The 24,716-nt window shown below is 35.9% G+C and overlaps 1 protein-coding gene across 2 annotated transcripts in view; it reads right to left on the reverse strand.

The window, feature by feature from the left end:
- Window positions 1-22,214, reverse strand: part of med24 (mediator complex subunit 24) — a 44,634-nt gene extending 22,420 nt beyond the window's left edge. Inside the window, exons 1-16 of one of the 2 annotated variants that reach the window (XM_049464841.1) lie at window positions 22,194-22,214; window positions 19,235-19,365; window positions 18,612-18,694; window positions 18,067-18,105; window positions 17,303-17,376; window positions 16,861-17,084; window positions 15,696-15,807; window positions 14,877-15,027; window positions 13,514-13,627; window positions 13,315-13,362; window positions 13,031-13,113; window positions 11,622-11,708; window positions 9,932-10,043; window positions 8,555-8,697; window positions 1,168-1,205; window positions 994-1,076 (exon numbers count right to left, since the gene is read on the reverse strand). In XM_049464841.1, coding sequence (XP_049320798.1) covers window positions 994-1,076; window positions 1,168-1,205; window positions 8,555-8,697; window positions 9,932-10,043; window positions 11,622-11,708; window positions 13,031-13,113; window positions 13,315-13,362; window positions 13,514-13,627; window positions 14,877-15,027; window positions 15,696-15,807; window positions 16,861-17,084; window positions 17,303-17,376; window positions 18,067-18,105; window positions 18,612-18,694; window positions 19,235-19,364 — 1,521 coding nt within the window. In that variant the 5' untranslated portion in view covers window position 19,365; window positions 22,194-22,214. Of the gene's footprint in view, window positions 1-993; window positions 1,077-1,167; window positions 1,206-8,554; window positions 8,698-9,931; window positions 10,044-11,621; window positions 11,709-13,030; window positions 13,114-13,314; window positions 13,363-13,513; window positions 13,628-14,876; window positions 15,028-15,695; window positions 15,808-16,860; window positions 17,085-17,302; window positions 17,377-18,066; window positions 18,106-18,611; window positions 18,695-19,234; window positions 19,366-20,675; window positions 20,834-22,193 lie in introns of those variants that run through there. The other variant, XM_022669169.2, reaches the window with a different exon arrangement.
- Window positions 22,215-24,716: the final 2,502 nt, after the last annotated feature.

Raw genomic sequence — 24,716 nt, forward strand, 5'->3', positions numbered from 1 at the left:
TAAAATGGACAGTGGGTAAAGAAACAAGGTGGTGGTCATAATATTGTGACTTGTCTGCGTACAAAAGCATGTGCATGCTTATTTTAATTTAAATATTTTATATGGAACTTGACCTTGACTTGTTCCTTGAACGACAAGCTAAAATGAAAACCTGATGACTCTGCATTGTCATATGAAGTTAAGGAAAACTGAAGTGAAAGCTATTGGACTAATGTCAGAGGTGAATGGTACTTACTTTTTTCCCCAACATACTGCAAGTGAACTCTTGGCATTTTAGTAATATACTGACCTATGCATGCAACATATACACTGAAGGGAGTGAGAGCATATGTGGAGATATTTTATACTAGGTCAAAACAATACATACTAATAACAAAACTAATATTTGGTTAATAGTCTGTTAGCAAGTAGGACTTTAACCAGATACTGTTGGTAGTCTTCACCAAGCTTATGGCAGAACTGTGTGGATATTTTGTAGGCAATTTATATATATTTGGTACCTAGATTGCAATGTTCATAAACAGTGCACACATTTGTAATAAGGTTGAGATCAGGACTTTGGAAAGACCATTCCAAAATCTCATGGTTAATCTGCTTTATTCAGTCCTCAATCACCTCTGATGTGTGATTTGGGTCATTGTCCTGTTGGGAGATCCAGCTGCAATCAGGTTTTAACCAACTATCAAGTTTAAAGTCACGCTAAAGAATTTTGAGGTCGTCCTCTTTCTTTATTATTCTATTAACTTTCTGTAATGTAGCAATTCCACTGGGAATAATACAGCCCAAAGCATGATGCTACTACCAACTCATCTTCACTCCTACAAAAACATTAAAATGGGCCCCGTTTCTGGAAAAAAAACTCAACTCAGCATTTTCTTTTAAAGTCAAGAAAAACTGAAGTGAAAGAACTTGGACTGATGTCGAACGTCAAATGGTGCCTACGTTTCACCCACAACCTGGAAGGCATTAGGGCGCGTGTGAGGATATACTGACCTCTGATCCGTATGTCTGGACGACATGGCAGAGCATGAGGAAGGAGATGTCGAACAGAAGCGCCCTCACAGATGCAGCTTTGGCTAAAACATTACAGAAGCACACAGAGCAGATTAGACTTCTGTCTGATGCTGTACTTTCTAATGTAAACTGCTAGAATGGACAGAGACTTACATCCTTCACCAGGGATCTGTTTGGGGAACTCATTCAACCTGTTAAAAAAAAAATAAAAAAAACATTAACACACTTAAATGGGGAAAAATATATGTTTGACTACAAAAAGTTAAGTATATTTCTTAACATTACAGAAGCCCGGCACGATGATGCTTAACAAGTTTGCCTGGAATGGTTAATGTGGCATACAGGCCTGCCTTTAATCTAGACATGGTATCCACCACAAAAATATTGATAGATCCATTTTCAGTCAACATTCCTCAATAATAAACAGAGCAAAGCACAGAATTCTAACCTACCATATTTTTCGCCCTATTTACCAAATTGCGAATAGCAGCATTAGCATTAGCCGCTAACCGCTATTTCCTCGTTTAGAGGTGAGTATTATCAGCCTGTAGCTTGCTCCTAACTCTGGCTAGCACTGCTGGAGCAGCAATAGCATTTCCTGCGATCTGCGCTCACCATTTCCTAGTTCAGAGAGGAGTATTATCAGCCTGTAGCATACTCCTAACTAGGGGTGGGCGATATGGCTCTAAAATAATATCACGATATTTCATGGTATTTTCACGATAACGATACTCTTGGCGATACGAAAAACTAATTAAAAAAAAAAAAAAAAAATACAATATTGGGGCGGGGGGGGGGGGGGTGCTAGTGAGCAGGATATGGAGTGAGACGCATGTTTTGGTGCTCCTGCAGAACTTTGAATTTTAATGGCTTTACCAACATTAAAACTGACCTAATATCCAGTTAAAACAACATTAAGGCGTCCAAGACCTGATTTAGGGTGAAAAATTCACATGAATGGCGGCAAAACTTCGGAAATACAGCTACACTCCGTTGAGGCCTACACCTCCTGCGACGCGCAGCACTCAAGGTAGTTCAAGCCCAGCCTCGCCCTCACAGACTGAAACTGAAGCCACAGGTATGATGGCCGAAGCGATCAAGTCTGATATCCTGTCCTCTTTGAGAGAAGATATCTCTAAGATAATAAATGATGAACTAAAGCGAGCATTTGCTGAGGATTTTAACTCTCTGAAAAGTGAGCTACAAGCTGTGAGATTGGAAATCAGCAGTAGCGCGGCCGCAATCCGTTCTGAAGTGGATCGCATGAAAATGGACTTTACGGATATGGCGGGAGGGCTATCCACATGGTCGGACGAGGTAGCCTCGCTACAAACTGCGGTAACCTGCCTTCAGAGTCAAGTTGAAAAGCTCTAAGAAAAGAATGAAGATTTGGAGGGCAGGATGAGAAGGGGCAATATTCGGATAGTCGGCGTCGACGAACAACCGGAGTCAAGCTCTCCCGCGGCCGTCTCCAAACTTCTTAAAGAAGCGCTGCGGATGGACCGAGACGTAAAAGTGGACCGGTCACATCGCAGTTTAACCCAGTGGAAACCAGGGGACCGACCGCGGGTTATCATCGCCAAACTACACTATGATGGAGACGCTGCAGAGATCCTGAGGAGAGTGAGGGACCAAGCCCCACTCAGTTACAACGGGAAACGTATAGCGATATACCCCGACTACACTGCCACCGTCGCCAAAGCCAGGGCTTCATTTACCAGCGTGAGGAAGATGCTGCGGGGAAAGCAGGGGATCCGCTACGGTCTCCTCTTTCCCGCCAGACTCCGCATTACATACAGAAATGAGGAAAAGGAATTCCTGGATGCTACAGAAGCCTTGGAATATGTGCAGAAGAACATCATCCCTGAGACGGAAAAGTAACATTTTACTATTTTTGCCGGTTTCGGTAGGAATAAACATACATGCACAGAAACCCTGACGTATAATTATTCCACCTGGAAGGCAGTTGTATTCCAGCTGTGGGCATGACTTTTAAATCTTGTGCACGTACGTTTATATTTATGGACGCTATTTTCAACTGTGGGTAAGCTTAATACTATGCGCCATCCTTTCATTTTATCGTACTTATATTATTTTCCTAACCTTGTAATTGGACGCATAAAGCCTTATACATTAACAACTGGATATATTTTCTGAGCAGTGTTTACTGCTATATGCCATTGTGTCTATTTGTTTAAAAATGTGAAGGTTCTGTGGAGACCTGAATAGTGCTGAATCTTTGTATCTTAGCACACACCAATACAGTCAAATAATATCTAGACTGTATTCTTTGCCGCGTGTTACTTTTGCGGCCCGGGACTAGGTCCCAACCTCTTGTTCAGTGTGACCGTGAGCTCAGGCTTACACTGTTTTCTTGTTATAGTTTTGCTGATCCTAATGTTCCCCCAGGATCATGCGTTAATAATAAGGGCAATAAGGTTAACATATAATTCCTTTATCCAAGTACTTAAGTTGAAGCCAAGAGTATACAGTATATTCATGTTGAGCAGATTTTGTATGATTCACTCCCCTTTTTTCTTTTCTTTCTTTTTATTTTATCCTCCCATGCATAAGTTCAGCTACAAAACCATACTAACAGTTATATATTCCCATCAAGTACAGACTGTAAACAATAGTTAATAAACTCAATTAAAATTATAACCTATAATGTTAAAGGTCTTCATAGTCCTATAAAAAGGAAGAAAATTCTAAATCAGTTAAAACAAGCAAACTGCCAAATAGCATTTTTACAGGAAACTCACCTATCTGATAGTGAACATGATAAGCTTAAAAAATCCTGGGCAGACAAAGTATATTATTCATCACATAAGACAGGAAGAAAAAGGGGTGTATCTATTCTAATTCATAGGCAAGTTAATTTTACACTATCATCCATACATAAAGATACAGAGGGGCGATATATTTTGATAAATGGATGGATTGATGGCACCGAAATATCTCTTATGAATGTATATGCACCAAATGAGGATGATCCTGAATTTATTAAGGTAACTTTCAGCAATGTGATAAAGTATAGCTCTGGGCTTTTAATGATGGGAGGGGATCTAAATTGTGTTATGTCACATAAACAACCCAAATCGGAAGGTCATCTTCAAAAAATGAGTAAAATGCTTAGACATCAATCTCTTGAATTAGGTCTTGTGGATGTGTGGAGAAGTAAATATCCACGAAATAGAGACTTTACATACTACTCTTGTAGACATTCATCCTATTCCAGAATTGATTATTTCTTCACCCCAAAAGTAGAATTGCATAGAGTAGTGGACATAGAAATATTACCTATTACTATTTCTGATCATTCACCCATGGCACTTAAGTGGGATCTAGGCCAAAGACCAACCTCTAAACAGTGGAGACTTAATGCTTCTCTGCTCAATGATAAGGAGTTTACCACTTTCATTACTGCAGAGCTTAATTTCTACCTAAATACTAATAACACACCAGGAACATCACCTCTTATACTGTGGGACTGTGCTAAGGCATACATAAGGGGCCGTATTATTTCATATACTTCTGCTAAGAAACGAAATATGAGTGCCAAGCAGCAGGACTTAGAGGAAAAAATAAGGGAATTGGAGAAACATCATAAACGAAATGCTTATCCTGATCTCATTAAAACTCTTAAAGATGCACGCAGAGAACTTAATAGTCTATTATCAGAGAGGATTGAGGGAAATTTAAGATTTACTAATCAGCGATACTATGAATATGGTAACAGAGCAAGTAAATTATTGGCATTTACATAAAAAAAAACAGCAATCATCTAATATAGTACAAAAAATAAAATCTAGTAACTCTGGATTCCACACAAAGCCGGATAAGATTGCAGAGTGCTTTGCAGAGTTTTATGAATCTCTTTACAAAAATTTGGAAACTTGCTCTGATGATATGCAAATCGAAACATTTTTAAAAGACATAGAACTGACAGAATTAACAGACTCAATGGCTGAGGAATTGGATGAACCAATAGAGGAATGGGAAATCAAGGAAGCAATTTCTACTCTAAAAAATAACAAAAGCCCTGGGCCTGATGGATTTATTAATGAGTTTTATAAAACTTTTAAAGATATCTTATCCCCCTTATTATTAAAGGCATATCATCAGTCGCTAGAGTTAAAGACAATGGCCCCTTCCTGGAAGGAAGCAACAATAGTGGTTATACATGAAGAGGGCAAAGATCCTACTGAATGCCAGTCCTATAGGCCAATATCGTTATTAAATGCAGATTTGCGCATCTTGACAGGAATCTTGGCCAGACGGGTCAGTAAAATAATTCCCAAAATTATCCACCCAGATCAGACTGGTTTTATTACTGGAAGATACTATGGAGATAGTATTAGACGACTACTCAATATAATGTCCCATCAAAAAAATCTAGGAGAAGAAGCAATAATTTTATCATTAGATGCCCAAAAGGCTTTTGATAGAGTATCGTGGCAATATCTATTCCAAACTTTAAAGCGTTTTAATTTCGGCACTAACTTTACAAATTGGATACAAACACTCTACTCGGATCCACAGGCTGCTGTCAAAGTTAACGGATACAGGTCAGATAAATTTACACTGGAGCGTGGATGCAGACAAGGCTGTCCTCTCTCGCCCCTTCTGTTCGCTATTAGTATTGAGCCACTGGCACAGCTTGTCAGAGATAGCAATAATATTAAGGGAATAACAATAAATACAGAAGAGCATAAACTCTCTCTATATGATTATATAAATAATTTCTATATGCGGATGACGTACTACTTTATTTGACAGAACCAACTACAACAATACCAAATTTAAAAAGTCTTATTCTGCAGTATGGATATTATTCAGGATACAAAATTAACGTGGAAAAAACAGAAGCAATGGACATTAATGGTAGAATACCACAAAGTGTAAAACTCCAAAGTGGATTTAAATGGCCTACAGAGGGTATTAAGTATCTAGGTATATATATCCCTATGTCCACGCAAAATTTATATGATGCCAATTATAAGAAAATAACGCGGAGAATTAAAAATGACCTGAATCGATGGTCTATACTTCCTCTCTCTTTGCTAGGTCGTATTGAAAGTATACGTATGAACATATTGCCCAGACTACTTTATTTATTTCAGATGCTGCCTATTGAAATTCCAAAGTCCTCATTTGATTATTGGGATAAACTGATCTCCCAATTCATATGGCAGAGAAAGCGCACAAGAATTAGCCTTAAAATGTTACAACTGTCTAAGTCAGATGGTGGTCTAAAACTTCCTAACTTGAGATATTATTTCTGGGCTGCACAGATAAAACCTTTAATAATGTGGATTAAGAATAGCACATGGACACGATGGCTTAATATTGAAAAAAGCTTGTGCCCAGAACCCCTAAAAAATCTGCCATTTATGGATACTTCTGTAAAAGAGATGGGAGAATGGACAGCAGTAACCCTAAAGATATGGAAAAAAATACAAACGCTATTTGGCCTACCCAAGACAATATCATCTTTAACAAATATTGGACATATGAAGACGTTTACACCAAATTGTCTGGATGCAGGGTTTAAAAAGTGGTCGGAGCATGGATTAAGTGAAACACTTATATTTAGTGATACAAATATTTAGTGATGGAAACCTTAAGACATTTGAACAGTTAAAAATGGAATTTGATCTCTTAAAAACAGACTTTTTTAGATACCTGCAATTGAGACATTTCTTAACTACACATAAAGAATGGGAAAAACTCTTAAAACTTAGCCTAATAGAAAAATATTTAATTGAGTCACAAAAGGGAAGGGAGGGGCGAATAATAAGTAAATTATATCAGTTATTCTTGTCAATGAATCTAGATAGCTCTTCAAATATTAAACAGAGATGGGAATTAGAAATAAACATAGATATAACACAGGACACATGGAAGGAAATATGTACAGAGGCAAATTTAGTGACAAATTCAAATACGTGGAGGGAATTCAAGTGGAAAGTAATCACTAGATATTTTCGAACACCTGCAATTTTATCAAAGATGGGCCCAACACATAGTAGTGTGTGCTGGAGACACTGTGGAACACAAACTGGAAATCACACTCACATATTCTGGCTCTGCCCTAAACTACAGATTTTTTGGAAGGATGTGTATGATGCTCTTAAAGAAGTGTTCCAACAGGATATCCCACAAGATCCTACAGTGGCATTACTGGGAGTTATTCCCGATGGTGTGATCGAGGAGGTCCAAAAAATATTTACTTGGAATATTATTTACAGTAGCTTTGAAATGCATTACAATTAAATGGATGAACCCAGACCCCCCAACATACAATCTATGGATACAAAAACTATGGGATGTCTATCAGATGGAACAAATAACATATACACTAAGGCTTCAAAAACGGATCTTTACCAAGCGGTGGGGCCCTGTTGAGCATCTAATTATACAATAAGGAATTTTACTATGTGTATTAGCGGTACCATTGATCTTTGCGGTCCATCTCTTATTTGTACATTTCTTTTTGAATGCTCAGTGTGTATGTGGCTGTGAACTATTCAGGAGTGGATTTTTATTTATTTATTTATCTTTCTTTTTATTGCAATTCATCTTGTACTTTTTATATACTGCCTAAAATTGATGTGAATAATGCAAAATACTGGAGAAAGGAATGTATAGAATTGTATTTGTATTATATTATATTGTACTATGTAAAAAAAAAAAAAAATAATAAGTTAAAAAAAAAAATACAATATTGAAACAAAAATGAAACTTACATTTTATTATTGTATACAATATAATATTGCACACCTCTTACTGAGATATTAAAAAAAAAATACAAGAATTTTATTAGATTTGTACCAGAATCAATTATTCAGAATGTCATGATACTAATAATGCACTCTAAATATCTTAATATATCCAGGATTGAAGTAAAACAAATGATACTGGACAGATATAATCGATATAATAGTTTCTAGTAGATATATAATGGGAAAAGAGAACAATGTGAATTTTTCTTTTGCTAAAAACAGCAAATAGTACCCTGATGTGATAATTGGGGGGTGGGTGATATGGTACGATATTTCAGGGTATGATATCGTTCACGATATTTAAAAATGCTGGCGATATTATCGCGCACGATGCAATATGGCACACCCCTACTCCTAACCCTGGCTAGCACTGCTAAAGCGGTTAGCCTTTAGTGCTGGAGACATTTTGGAATCTAAGCTTACTGTAAATAAATTGAAGCGCTTTACTCACCCAAATAAACGGGTTTCAGGAGAGAAATCTTTGTAGATTAACTTCAACGCTTGTTTGACAACTGCTTGTCTTTTTTATTATAGTTTTGTTTAATTAGCTAAGCTTTACTTAACTTAGTTAGCTACCCCCCACCCCCTGCCCCCACCACCCACCTGCTGAATTAAAAGTTCCTTATGGTGAGTCTTAAAATGTGCCTTATGTATTAAAATAGACTAGAAAATAGACGTTCATTAATAGTGCACCTTGCAGTGCGAAAAATACAGTATTTGTTTTCAGCACTGAATTTACTTAAAGTTAAACTTACTTAATAAACTTGCGAGCAAAAGACTTGAGCTTTCCCGTGGCCGCAGCAGCCGCCAGGAGAAGGTCCAGACTCTTCCCCGACAGCATGTGCCCCAACACTCCCAGCAACCCCTCTGGGCTCTTTGAGTGATCCGCATCCACGGTCTATAGATAGAAAGCATAAAACAGAAAAAACATGTGAGACAGAAGTCATCAAAATCACCTAAAACTAGAATATAATTATATCTGCAGGTCCAGAGGTGCAACATCACCTCAGGCCCTTAGATAACTCAATGACACAATCCTTCATAAGTCTTATTCATCCTATCAGTACATTCCAGTGTTTCAGAACGCTCTTCCTCAAGTCTGGCTCTGATTCAGTAATTTCATTATTTCAGCTGTTCTCTGGGCAAGAAGCAATTGACTGTGAATGAGATACGCTGGAGCATAAATAAATACCCTGCAGGCTTTATTACTCAATGCCTGAATAAAATACAACAAGCCAAAAAAAAAGGTAAAAAAAAAAAAATAAATAATTAAAACATTTCTAGATTTTAGCAAAATTAGTGCTAATCTGGCTAAATCGCTTTGTTTTATTTAATGTATTTTATGTAAAACAAAATTACATTTACATTACTTTCTTTTCTTTCAATTCTTTATATGTTCAAGTATTATTAAAAAAAGTAAATTCATATTAATGTATTAAATTTCATTAAGTGAAAGCTGATAATTTAACATAAATATGTAAAAAATTATTTTATTTTAATACACATTTGTACATATTTTACCATATATTAATAATATATTTGAATTATTATGTAATGTAATGCTTAATATTGCATTAAAAGCAACATTAATAATTGTTACATCATATGGTGTATAATATTAGTAATCCATTACGTAGAGTTATTTTGAATAGTAATTTCTTCACAGTTCAATTCTTTATATGTTAAAGTATTATTAAAAATCTTAAAAGATCTTTCATATTAATGCATTGTCTAATATCATTTAATAAAAGCTGATAATAATTTAAATTAAATATGTACAAATGTATTTTAATTTTAATATACATTTGTACGTACTTTACCGTGTACTATTAATATATTTAAGTGTTTAAGTGTATATTTAACTATGTAATGTAATAATTCATATTGCATTAAGAGCAACATTCATAACTGTAACTTGATATGACCTACAATATAAGAGTAAAAATTTTGTTTAAAAATTAACAGTGAGTTTATCGAACTAATAACTTTAGTCATGACCAGAGATATAGATATTTTGGCTTCAGATCTTAGAACAGGGGTTAGGAAGCAAAGGAATGTAAAGTCCACAGTGTTTTGTTAATGTAATTAGTCAGTGATGCAATGTTATGGTAAAGTAATCCAGGGCTGAACACCTTTAGTATGTTAGTGACGGTGGGCTCTGCCCGCAGTATGAGGCCTGGGTTGGGCTGGATGTTTGCATTCTCTGCTGTCTTCAGCTTCGGGGCATACTCCCTGTCCTCGGACCTGCAGAGAAACAGACACAGAGACGGAAAAAAGGTATACAAAGGTATGCTTATGTGTAGTGCTGGACGATATGGCCAAAATTTATATCACGATATATTCCTTAAATTTCGGTCGATACGATATAATTTCGATATCGATAAATACTTTGAAGGCCTCAGAAAAAGAATCCCTGCAATCTCTGCAGCTTGCACTGCAAATTTAAATTATTATTTAACTGTGTATTTGCACTTTTTGTATCAATCTATCTAATGGAAATCTGTACCTACTACTGTATGAAAATGTTTTTTAAGTCTTTGAAACCTCCTTTCACAAAAACTTTAATACTTTAGAAATAAAAGTAGTCAAAATAAATCAATGCTCAATTTTATTTGCATATAGCAAAATAATAACATGACATCCCTGTCAAACATAAGCCTATATAACTATTACAAATAAAAATAACTTTAAATGACAACAGAGGCAGAGCTTCTTATTCATTGTAAACAAATTTAACAGATTAAAACAAAAGTGTTTTAACTAGGATATATAATACAAGAAGCCTTTATATACATAAAAGCAACAAGATTTTCCCGTCAAATAAACAAACCTATAGGATTTTTCAACTATAAATAACTTAGTGACAACATAATCTACTAAAGTGCTTCAGCCAGAATACAAGAGGTATTCAACATGATATCAACGGCAAATAAACAAACCTAAAGGATTCATAAACTTTAAATAACTTAGTTTCAACATAATCTGTGCTTCAGTCACTAAAAAGTGCTTCAGTCAGTATAAGGAAAATATTGTATGTAGTGAAGATGCTTGAGGTGGTAGAACAGATTAGATGTATTAACGTTACGCTGCTTGTCGGCTCCACTCACCGGCACAATTTGCAGCAAAGCGGCAAGCGAGCGGACCCGCGGCTGGGCGAGCGGACCCGCGGCTGGGCGAGCGGAGCCGCGGATGAGCGAGCGGAGGCGCGGATGAGCGAGCGGACCCGCGGCTGGGCGAGCGGAGCCGCGGATGAGCGAGCGGACCCGCGGCTGGGCCAGCGGAGCCGCGGATGAGCGAGCGGACGCGCGAATGGGCGAGCGAAACAGCGGCTGACCGAACCGAGTCTACCCTAGCCTTGGATCCGCTCGTCCCGGCTCCGTTTCGAGACATTTTAGATGCGTAGCGGAGCGGACCTGAACCTAGCCTAGCCTAGCCTAGCCATTTTAACCTAGCCTAGCCTAGCCTATCTGGCTACGTGCCTGTGTGATTGCGTCATCACGCACTGAGGTAGCACAGCTATGGGGGCTGAATGTGTTTGGCTCTGCGGCGAGCTGACGCCAGTAAAAAACGCCTGTCCGTGACAGATTCTGTACATAATACATATCGATATACCACAAAAGTGATATCACCGTTATTGAAACATTTCTTATCGCGATAAATACCGATATCGAATTATTGTCCAGGCCTACTTATGTGTCACAATTTTACATACAAAGAGAGAAAATGAGAGTAAACAGAAGAACAACAAGAATTAGCAGTAAAAGAACAGTTGAAATGTATATGTTTGGCAAATGTTTGGTTGAATGAATAAAAAGGCTGTACCTTTTGGCAGTAAGGTTAGCTGTGTTGGACTCGGACAGCAGGCCCAGTTTATTACACTCCTGAAGCAGCAGACTCAGGCAGTCACAGCTGCACAAATACACACAGAAAAAGAAGATAAATGCATAAGAACGCAACAGACCATTTTAAAATATAGAACACTGAGAGCACAATTAAGATAAACTAAGCCACAGTATGGTTTTGAATTAGGAATGACAAATAAGTAACTATATATATATATATATATATATATATATATATATATATATATATATATATATATATATATATTTTATTTTTTATTTTTTTCCCAAAAAATATGTTACAAAAAAGATGCCAAAGCAGGAAAGGCAGATCAGCTCAGTTGTAATGTTACTCAGTAATTAAAAAATGAATAAATAAATACACAAAGGTTACCATATTTTACAGACCATAAGGTGCATCACATGATAAGGGCCACTATCAATGAAAGTCTATTTTCTGGTATATATATATATATATATATATATATATATATATATATATATATATATATATATATATATATATATATATTTTTTTTTTTTTTTTTTTTTTTTTTGTAACCGGATTATAAGGCACATTTTAAGTGACAATAGTATAGAACAGGGGGTGACACCATGTGGCAGATCAACCCAGTCTTAATGTTACTCACTAACTGAAAAATGTAAAAGAAATAATGGATGTTATTCTACACAGATTTTCTCCTGAAAACTGTTTTTTTGGGTGAATAAAGCACTTTTTTGTTTTTTACAGTAAGCTTAGGTTTCCAGTATTTCAGTGTGGTTAGCAGTAGTGCTAGATGCGGCTAGCAGCAATACTAACAGCAGTTAGCAGCAGCGATGGCCACACTTAGCAGCAGTGCTAGCTGCAGTTAGCAACAGCACTAGCCACGGTTAGCAACAGCACTAGCCACGGTTAGCAACAGCACTAGCCACGGTTAGCAACAGCACTAGCCACGGTGAGCAACAGCACTAGCCACGGTGAGCAACAGCACTAGCCACGGTTAGCAACAGCACTAGCCACGGTTAGCAACAGCACTAGCCACGGTTAGCAACAGCACTAGCCACGGCTAGCAGTGCTTTGCATTAGTAAATGTTTCCTGACAGCTCTTCACTGAGGAACCCTAAGTGTTCCGGTAACCCAGGGCACTACCAGCTAGCATCCCACTTAGCTTGTTTTAACACAGTTAATATGCAGACTACACTGACTGGTACAATTCATACATAAGGCGCACTGGATTATAAGGCGCACTGTCAACTTCTGGGGAAATGAAAGGATTTTAAGAGCACCTCATAGTGCGAAAAAGTTGACAACTACCACAGAAAAGAATCCATAAACTTTGGCTCAACTCTTTCTATGTCTAGTACCGATAATTGTATCAGGTGACGTACTTGCATCTCTGATCTGCTTTGTCCAGAAGTGGCGTGAGCTTCAGCAGAAACTCAAAAGCCATGTTCATGTCATCCATGAAGTCCTGATGAGAAAACAAAGCAAAAACAGCTTGAGAAAAGTGAGAGAAAAATTACAAATACTCTTAAGTAACACATATTTTTCTGTATTGTTGGAATTTTAATTTTATGACTTTTTATGTCGTTGGGTATTCACAGTTGTTACCGTGGTAACAGATGTGAACTGTGAATACTCTGTTACTCAGAGGCTGGAGGGTGAACTGTACCTTGTCTCCCTGTGGATACTTCTTCAGCCTCAGCAAAACCTGGGGAATCTAAGAGTGAAAAACAAGAGTGTCACATATGGACTTTATTTGTTATTAAAGGGACAGACATGTTTATATTAGCTAAGACTGAGGTTTAGTGTGTATTTCTTTAGTTTTACCTTTCAGTCTCTAATCACATGTGTAACTTTTAGATAAGAACCTTGAGGAAGGTGAAGGCGGTCCATTTGAGCTCCTCCGTTCCCTCAGGGGATTCGATGAGTCCAGTGAAGCAGGCCTTCCAGACCTCCAGAACAAATATAGGAGCAGGAATACGCTACAGTGCAGATAAAGAGGAAAATTAAGCTTAAACTCACGCACAGCGGTTAAACAATAATCACTAAAACATAGCTTTAGATATTCTAAACTAAACTCCAACAGGTATTTATATATTTTATTCATATTTATAGTTTAATACAACGTTTGGACACCCCTGGTTATATGTATTGATATAAGGTGAAAATTGGTTCAAATTCTAATGCATTCTAAATGCACATTCTAATTACGGTATTTGCTTAATTTAAAACACAATAAAATAACAACAATAATAATTGTTATATGCAAAATTCAACTAATAAATAGAAACTGCATGTATAATATGCAAATAATGATTTTTTCTTTATTTGTTTCTTGTAGAGAATTTGTCAGTTTTATTTAAAATATAAATAATAAATAAATTATAAATAATAATAAATACTAAATATCACACAATAATTATTTAAAAATCTTTAAAGTTACATTTTAAGATTAACTTTCAAGTATAGAATTTATATTATACATATATAATATTGATTTTTGTTCACATTCTTTTCAGAATCTAATTTGTTATGAATTCATTTAAGATAATAGCTTTTTCATTTTAGAAAGGAACTGCACAACAAATAAATATCTACAATATGCAAATCAAACATATTTTAGTTAGTTTCTTGTAGAGAATTTATGTTTTTTTATTTAAACATGAAACAAAATGTATTTTTTTTAACCAGTGGTGGCCATATTCTCACATTCTTGCATAACACAGTAATAAATTAGAATATAGACAATCTAAACTAAGTAAAAAAAAACATTTAAGTTATGTTTGGAGATTACCTTAATAATGCATTTTGATTTTATTTTATTGATTTTAATTTTATTTAGCATCTAATTTGCTATGAATTCATTTAAAATATTAGCTTTGAGAATTCCATTTTAAAATGGAACTGCACTTTAAATTCATTCTGCATTATTTTGTTAGATGTTTTTTTCCTGGATGCAAGTTTTATTAAATATGACAGTAACCTCATTTTCAAAAAAAAAAAAAAAATTCCCCGTATGTTTTTTTTTTACTATGTTTTCATTATGGTTACGCAGCTCTCATTTTACAATGATCTACAGCATCATTCGTCTAAATTTCTTCTTATTTTGGGCACCATCAGTCTCAGTCTCTTATTAATTATTCGAAACCTGTGAGATTATAAAACATATATATTAGATTTTTTTAACTGATTTTAAATAATTAAAAACAGTTTTTCAACAAAACTATTCACCTGCATCCTCTTTATCATCATTAGCTGTTCCACCAGTGGCTGGGTCTCTCCTGTCAGGTTCATGGTCCCCTCCAGCATGATGAATGCGTGAACTGAAGGGAAGGTAGTCTGCACTGGAGGGTCACACTGAATACACACCATCTGAGGAATACTGATCAGGCAGATAAAAAGAAAACAGAGTAATGTATACGTAATATACTGAATACAGTGAAAAAATTACAGTGTTGCTATACCTGATTCACACCTACTACTATCACACATGTCAGTGTCACTGCTGTACTGAAAACAGTCCACCAATCATATAATATCTGCTCAGCAACAGTGTTTTTTTTGGTCTGGTAGAGGAATATGGTTGATTCATGAATAAAGTAGCACTACTGAGGTGCATTCATGACTTGAAAAGCACTGCTGAGGTAAATGTATTGTGCTTTGTTGGCATGTCTACTGAGATGCTTAGTGTTCATTAAAACATTGTGGTTCTGTTTGCCTTTTCTTGAAAAATCAAGACAAAATACATTTAGTCTATTTAATTTATTCAATAGTTATTCAATTGTTCAGCCTTCAGACTATTGGGCAAATCATACAGTTTCTCGTTAGGTTCTTATTAAGTATAGGGTATAAACACATTTGCGGGCAGAGACTACATAAAGCAAGTGTGGATTTTTCTACTTATCTCTTATCTCTCTACACCCACACTGGATGAATATTCGTCACTGCTGACACTTCCAGAAACCCAGCATGCAGCGGTCATTTCTGGGTAGTCTGTGCTGGCTCATACTGCAGGTACGAAAGTTGTGTGTACGTCATCTAAGCTCTCACCTCTTAACAAGAGAGATGCACTCCTCCAGCTTGTTGCTCAGCGTCTGATTGCTCAAACTGCTGAGATTCTCCACCAGTTTGATTAAAGCCTGCTCCACGTTGCTCCAGGAGGCTGTGCAGGGATGCAAGAGAGGGATGATTTTGAGAGTAATGCATTTAGACTGGAAATATCACACATACCGTTTCATAAACTGTAATTCAGCTCTTGCAGTTTCAGTTGCAGTTAAGAATATTAGCTTTCTTTAAAACAAAAACAACAGCATTACTTCAGCCACAAATAAATTGTCCCTAAGCATATTACTGGATGCAGTTCAGTTTTTAGGAGTTCTTTTTAAGAAATATCAGCATTAGATTGGAAAAAATAAATTATATTAATATTATATTATTAGGTGTCAATCACTTAAAAATGAACCATAATTATGATTTATTTATTAAATGCTTGTATTTTCCTGTATTTTGGGAGGAGGATAATTACTTCAGGCAGACTAGATCCTTTTTACTGTATTATAATATCTCAGTCGAGAAAGAGAGAGGTAGAGTGAAAGAGAGAGCGAGCACAAGTGAAAGAGTGTGAGTGAGGGTAAAAGAGAGCAAGTGAGCGAGAGACAGAGAGACAAAGCAAGTGACTAAGAGACTTACGTAGATGAAACTTTAGATTTAGATATGTTTACCTCGCTTTCTGTTTTTTTTTTTTTTTTTTTTACTTGCTGTGCATGTCAAAAATAAGCACCAATTTTTTTTAGACCTTTTAGTTTTCTGTAGTAAAGAGACATTTCAGTCTGTGCCTTTTTGGTGCAGAACTTTGACAAGCAGCCTTACATGCAACCTGTTTGATGTTCACTGTGGCATCATACACTGGATTCAGCTCTTTTCAATCAGAATGCCTCAATGTTTCAGTTGACAGAAAAACTTAGCTTACATTCTTACATATAAACATTAAGTAGGTGCTGGTAAACTGGTGCACCAAGACAAAAATAAAAGAGTAACTGAAATTAGTTTAACAGCTTTAAAAAAAAAAAAAAAAAAAACATCTCTAACATTTTCACTTAGAAGCCCCACATCAATTAAAGTTAGGAGCAATGCAAAAATTGCATTTCATAGACCTCCACCAGCTCTGAATCTTCAAATCAGCCATTAAGCCTTCATTCCCGCCCTTTATACTCACCCTGTTCCTCAAGGCGTGCAATGTGCACCAGGGCTCGATTCTTGGTCCGCTGCAGAAGGCTTTCCAGACGTTCCTGGCAGGCACTGAGGCTGCCCTCACCGGCGGGCAGCAATCCAGGTTCTCTCAGCTTCTCGCAGTACCAGGCACATCCCTGCAGGAGCCACACCACGATGCCCAGCAGAGCTCGGCACAGGCCGATGCACTCCTCTGCCTTACCCTGACAGCTAAAGATGGAGATGAGCGAGCAAATAAAAAAATAAAAAATAAAAAAAAAATCATGAATAAGCGACACTGATATGTAAAGAGGAAGACTGCAAATGTGATGGTTTAATGTTTCCAACTTAAACAGGCAGCATTTAGAAGCTACTACAAAAAAAAGAGTTTTTACAATACTGTTATGTGTGAACTTTGTCTTTGTCTACGCTAGACCTGTGCATCTTACCTGAGTGAGTAAGAGAACATGTCCATGATCTCCAGAAGGGATTTGACACAGAGTTCTCGGGAGAAGTCATCAAACTACAGAAAAAAAAAAAAACATTCTTAGTCAGTTCTGATTTCCACTCTTTTTTACCCATCTGCACAATATTGAATGATTTCTAGTAGTAATCAATGATAACGGCTAATAAATAGTAGTTACTGAAAATTTTCTAGTAGTTACTAAAACAATTATAACAATTAATACATAGTAGTTACTGAATCATTTATAACAATTAATAAACACTAGTTACTAAATCATTTATAGCAGTTACTAAATCGATTATAATAATTAAGAATTAGTGGTTGCAAAATAATATATGGCACTTACAAAAGCATTTAACAGCTAATGAGAAAACAATAGTTACAGAATATTTTACTGATGTTCCTAAATATTTTACAGTAGTTACTGAACTAATAATAGATAATTAGACAGAACAATATATTGCAGTTTTTATTTTTTTTTACAGTAGTTACTGAATACTTCATAGTATGACATGTAATACACCCTGAGAAAAACTTCCGTGGCTACAATCAGTGAATTAGTGTCTTTTATTAATCCTAAAGTACAACACAATGATTATTTAAAGCAGACTAATAAGAAACCCTATCTATTTAAAATGGTTTAAACAGCTTCAGATATTCAGTGTGTGCAACTGATCCCCCGAGCATGAGAAGCTGTAAGCCTGCTATTTCTGTAAAGAGAAAATGATTTAACAGATGAATACCAACCTTGCTGATTGCTGTAAGAACACTGGAGCAGGACACCATCTAGAGGACAAACACAGACAGAGGAAAATTTTTATTCAGATTCCTTCTGACAAAGAGTGAGATTTTATGAAGTAGAATTTTTACACTTACTATAAAATACAAAATCTTTTTTTTTTTATTTTTTCTTTTTTTCCAGACTACGTTCCTTAATTGTGATACTACCTGAGCTTCTAGAACCTCTATTAATAAATGTATATATTTTACACTATCACTATCTTTTCCCCCCATCACTTACATGTTAAAGTTAATTTGTGAAGAGTGTGGGCATATATTTACAAGTATGCTTGTATGCAAGACTCCTGACTTTTAGTGTAAAAGTTGGTGTCCTGAATATTTACATAAAAAAGTATTTACTTAGGTTAAATCCGATTAAACTACACTGTATATTACAAAAATGTAAACAAATGTCCAACAACTATCTGTATATTTGATTTAAAAATGCTAAAGGTTGCACTGGTGAGACATGCATGAATATATGTGACAGCATGCTCCTTTAAGAGACTGACCTGAGAACTGATGGCATACTTCAAGTAGGAAAGGATCAGGGGATTTGGGGAAGGTCCGATCATTGCCTGCTCCAACAACGCTTCTACATCAGGAAAGAAAAATATTAGCTCAGATATAGTGTGGATAGTATAGCTTAACACTCACTGTACATAAATCACTTTATATAAAGCATCAATCAATCAATGAGTAATGATAGTACTGCAAACAGGTTTAGCCCTGTAAAATACACCAAAGTTTATCCTACAATCCTATAACAGGAGCGCAGTATAAAATCCTGTTGATCATATGCTGAATGTTGCTATTAGTCTGTCTGAAACAGCTGCAGTTGCAAGAAAAAGTATGTGAACCCTTTGGGATTATTTGGATTTTTTGCATAAATTGGTGATTAATGCAAACATAATTTTTGTGTGGTATTAGTTTAAGAAGACTGTGTTTGTCTATTGTTGTGACTTAGATATGGATCAGAACTCATTTAATTACCAATTTATGCAGAAATCCAAGTAATCCCAAATGATTCACATACTTTTTCTTGCAACTGTATAAACAGATTTTAAGGTGACACCATAAGCGCTTTAGCAGACTACTCTGGTATATTTTGGCACTGAAATAATCCTAGTCCCACCTGCCAGGTTGAGGTAATCCCACGTGGCGCCTTTGGGGCAGTTTTTCTTTATGTTGATGGCCCACTGATAGTCGCTCCAGCGCTCCTTCCATGCCTGTAGAATGGCCTGCTTCAGGTTCACCACTTTCATTCTGCAAAGATGTTAGGATTAGGATTAAAAGTTTTAGTCAGTCTTTGTCTCATTCTGGCATTCAACCGTGATAAAATAGATAAAATCAACCGTGTTTAATGTTATCGTAAATCTTGATACTTGGCTCACGCAAATAGTGACGTGAACAATATCAACAACCAATAGGAGAGCTACGGAAGAGGCAAAGCAATAATATTTTACGTAACTGTTTACAAACGACTTGAAAAAGAACACATTCTGCAGTTAAAATACCTTATATTGCTCTAACTTTAATATGTACAGTATTTTAAACACAGGAAGCACTTTAAAGTCATTATATTTACAGTTATTCCATTTTGCACTACTTTGCCTTATTGTGCAGTGTTATTTAATAAATACACATTTAGCAAGAATGATGTTTTGTATTACATTAAATCTATCTAAAACAAAGGAAAATGTAAAACAGGGAAACTGTGTTTCTTAAATATTCAAAGTTGTTGCAAAAAATAGGGGAAAAGAAGCTTATAAGCTTAAACACAAAACAAACACACTAACAGTGCGGCAAAAAAATAAACTTTTGATGGGGACAAAGGTTGTGGGTCTCTGATAACTCACAGTATTGATATACAGATTATTTTTAGATTAATATGTAGTATGTTTTGTATCTAAACTCCAGCAGAAGCATGATGGGAAATGATCTCAGAAACAATCTAGTTGCAGTCTTGTAAATAGTGATCCCCAGTCTTTGCAAAATCTTATCATGTGACTAAAAATCTGTAAAAAGTGAGAGACTTCTCTTTAAATGTGACAGGGTGTCAGACTATGATTTATTTATGTTTATTTTCAGAGTCTTTTCAAAAACTTGTACGTTAGTGTATAGACAGCATAAACAGTATTGTGGGAGTTCATAGTGCCCTCAAAATCACGTTCCAATTTCACTTTACGATTCGGACACGTTCTCAATAGTGACCTAAATGAGAAATATGGAGCATGTTAACGTTAGATATATACCGCTACGTAATAAAAGAAAAATCACACTAAGTAGGAAAATGACTTTCCAGAGTTTATTAATAAAATATCTTTCACACGCAGCGATACCTCAGTGTAATTCTCACTCTAAATACCCCACATTCAACGATACAGTTATTATAATAACATAAATAATCGCAGAACAGTGAGTGTCTCAACATCAACAAACAAACCCACCAACCAGAGGAGCACAGAGAAACACACACCGCGCGCATATATTAACGATTAAACTGATATCTAAACAGCCTTTTATTACCATTATTATCTTCATTATAGTATAAATATAGTACAAGGGTGATTTACCTGATTTTATTCTTTGACTGAAGATTAGATTTAATGTTGCTTTTCAATTCAATCGCTTACCACCGGCGCCATACTGGAAACAGTAACACGCGCTGTGATTGGTCCAGCGCGCTGAGTGTGCTCTAACGCGGTTGGTTGGCTGTGACCGAGCTCGATCAGCAGACAGATGAGCTTGGAATTCAAACTGTTTTTTATTGTTAATTTTTTACATTTTATTAATATATTTTTGTGCGTGCGGAAGGTATGTAGTGGTTTCGCTGAAAGAGACGTATTTTCCCAGGTATGTTCTCTTGATGTAAAAATTCCAAATTGCGCAAAACATCCGGGAATTCCTATTTATTTTTATGTCAATATCAGAGTGAGAGAGAGAGAGAGAGAGAGAGAGAGAGAGAGAGAGAGAGAGAGAGAGAGAGAGAGAGAGAGAGAGAGAAAGAAAGAAAGAAAGAAAGAGCGAGAGAGAGTTTATAATAATGTTGTCTTGAGGCAACAACAGAAAAACACTGTTTTAAAAAACGTAAATAAAAAAAGTCATTTAAAACTTCTAAATAGTTTATTACATATTGATGCATTAATACATATTTGTTTTAGCTATTTAAATGTAAACGTTATATCATATTTATCTTATCGATTGTTTGTGTCCCAAGTAGCTTTGGTTGCTAAAAAGATTATTCCACCTCCACGTAAACCAAATTCTTTAAATTAATCATAAAATCTCTCTCAAAAAGTTGATGTATTTCTTATACACAGCTATAGCCTGTCCTACAGGTCAGGAAGACACTATCTTTAGTGTGAGGCGAAAATGCGGTAAAGGAGAAATGCTGTGTGAACTGGAATTGGGGTGTAGTGAAACATAATAAGAAATACGAACTTTAGTCAAATAGCCCACCTTCGTTCACCCTCGGCATCCTGAAATACTGCGCTTTTAGCCGATGCTTCATTATCAATACCACATAATTGTGATAAAACCGACGTTCTTCTATTACGCCAAAAGCTGCTAAAAAGAAATGATCAGACTGTTAAATCTTGCCAACAAATCTTGGTGTTATCATAGATTCAGATCTAGCATTCGATAAACACATATCTAAGAACAGCTTTCTTGCATCTTTGTAACATTATCAGGCTAAACAATTCTTTATCTTAGCATGACACAGAAACATTAGTACATGCCTTCATTACATCAAGGCTAGACTATTGTTATGAGCTCATATCCTGTTATAAACCACCATGATTATTTAAATCACAGGGTGCTGGTTTACTAGTAGTTCCCAAAATTCAAAGGAGCTTTCGTTTATAAAGCACCCCAACCCCATCATTGTTGGTCTCAGTTTGCCTTCATTAAATATTTTAGGGGTCACCTGACTGTTGTTTGTTACAGCTATGTTTTTGTTTGTTTTATTATTAATTTATTTATTTAACTAAATAGGTTTAAAATTATCCAAATATCCCATAAATAATGTTAAAAGTGTAAAAAAAATAAGACCATTTCAAAACATACAAACTGTAGTTCCTCCTGTTTACCTTTCTAAAAAATAGGAGTTTCAGCCAGAGTGTCAGGCGCGAAGAACTGACCAATTCGAAAGAATGGCGGCAACTCAGTATGTTTTTCTGCCCGGCAGTATTGTGGCCTACTCTGTGATGGGAGCGCTCATGGCGAGTGGTAAAGAGGTGGTAGGCAGAATCCCATCTGAAAAGGTACAGTCAAAACTCCATAAACAAGTCTGTTTTAGGTTGTTGAACAAACCCAAATGCTTGTATGATGCCTGTTGCAGGCTATAAGCTTTCATTACCTCTTAACAACATTATTCTGATACATTCAGTCAATTTAAAACATAAAGAACAATCGTTATTCACTGACTGATAAAACCTACAGCACCTGCGGAAAATTTAGTTTATTTGACTCTTGGGTGACTCTTTCTTGAAGCTTAGAACTATTGGTAGATAAAAAATAAAACTTATAGTAATAATCAGCAGTTTGTTACAGAAGCTTATTGTTTGTGTGAATGTGATAAACAGATAAGATTCATCTTATAGCCTTGATGGCTTTAGTAAAACCACAAAAAGCTGAATGACATTCTTACTGAGCTGTGCTGAAAAGATTCTCTCATATTGCTGGCAAAAGTGAGTAAATTGGTTCTGTCATGATTTCTCGGTTACAAAATTATGATTTAGATCTAAGAATGAATCAGAAAAAGTAAGAATTATATGAACATATATGCAAATGTTTTTTTGTGTGTGTTTCTTTTAAAACCTTTTTGTGGCCACTTCACATTTATGTCCTAGCAATAATAGATCAGTAGAGTTTAAAGACATTGCTGATTTGATAAGAGTGTCCAGATATTACTGGTATTTTTGTTGAAGAGTTTTTCAACTTGTAACCAGATGTAGCTTTGTTGTTAGAATAGGATGGTTTTGGATTGTTTCCTTATTCTGAATCTGGTTCACAATGGTTATTTTAAAAAACGTCCTCATGCAGTGGGTCATTGGGGCCAATGTGACTGTTTAATGTACATATTTGCTGAAGCTAATACATAAACATTTAACAAACAATATACTAATTAGCTATCTCATTATTTAAATGCATGTTTATACGCTCACTAAATGTATCTTTAGTCATTTTTGTTATATTACTGTTGCTGGCTGTCCTCTTTACTGTCCATGTCCTCCTTTCTTTTCTCCTTTACTTTAGTTTGCCAAGCTGGTACCAGAACCTTCCATCTATAGCGGAGACATTCCAGTTTTCCAGAACCATGATTGAAGTCCTGAACACTGACTCTTCCACTCACTGTACCAAAATATCCTAATGAAGGTTCTTCCGGTTCTGAAATGGGCAGCTTCCACTTCCTCCCACCAAACAAGCTGGATTTCTGCTTATCCTGTCTTCCAGTTTTAAAACGCAGATCTTTTTCCCTTAAGGTCTTAAACTTTCTTTTATTTTCAGAGGGTCTTTACTAACGTTTCTATTTGACTAATAGGCCTATGCATTCGCCCTTTCCCAGCTGATGTCCGGAGATTAGTTAGTTTATAAAAATGACACAAACAAAGCACACTTAAAACTTATTAAAATTTAAATTTCTATTTATTTATTTCATGTTCATTAACATTTTGAGTGACAATCATACTTTAATTTGCAAGTATTAGGCAAAGATAGATAGAGCACAAGTCCCCCTCATGGTCTGCATATTGGTGTTTTTCCCAATTACACACTCCTTCAGGGGTTTGATAACTCTATAAGCTGGAAAACTTGGAAAAATGTGAAAACTTGATCCTGGATACCAGGAATTACTGATTGATTCCAAACTGTGTGAAAAGTTTCTAAAACTTTCTGCAAATGTTTATGTAAAGTACTAGGCAGTTTAGGGATATACAAAATGTTTTACGTAAATAATAGATCAGCTTGCAAAAATACAATCTTCATATGAAGTATGCCAAAGCTCTCCTGTAATAGTTATACTATATTTTACATAAAATAATAGCTTTAAAATAATATAATAAAGTCATGTTGGTTCAACAAAATGCATTTGTGGTGGATGGAGAAGAGCTGACTTCAGAAACTTCCAGTCTGGCCAGACAGGGGACATGAGAGCCTGAGGGTCCAAGATCCATCGGTATTGGGTCAGACAGGTGGGCAGTCAGTAACTCGGAGGAAGGCAGAAAGATGGAATTAGTTTTGACTGGATTTATGTAAAACAGAGAATATAAAACATTATCAGAGTGTGGCTAATGTCTCCGGCAGATCTAGAAAGTAACATAGACATGGAGGCATGAATTTTAGGAACTACTAAGAAACCAGCACCCTGAGATCTAAGTAATCGCAGTGGTTCATAATAGGAGATGAGGTCTCGCAAATACTCAGGAGTGAGCCCGTGTAGGGCTTTATACGTTAACAGGAGAATTTTATCGTCCATGCGGAATTTGACTGGAAGCCAGTGCAGTGATGATTGGACTAGATTAATATGCTTACATTTTCTAGTTTTAGTTAGGACCCTGGCTGCAGCATTTTGAACTAGCTGAAGTTTATTTAAGTTACTGCAGGAACATCCA

The sequence above is a fragment of the Astyanax mexicanus genome, chromosome 15 (assembly GCF_023375975.1).
Source record: "Astyanax mexicanus isolate ESR-SI-001 chromosome 15, AstMex3_surface, whole genome shotgun sequence".
Lineage (NCBI taxonomy): Eukaryota > Metazoa > Chordata > Actinopteri > Characiformes > Acestrorhamphidae > Astyanax > Astyanax mexicanus.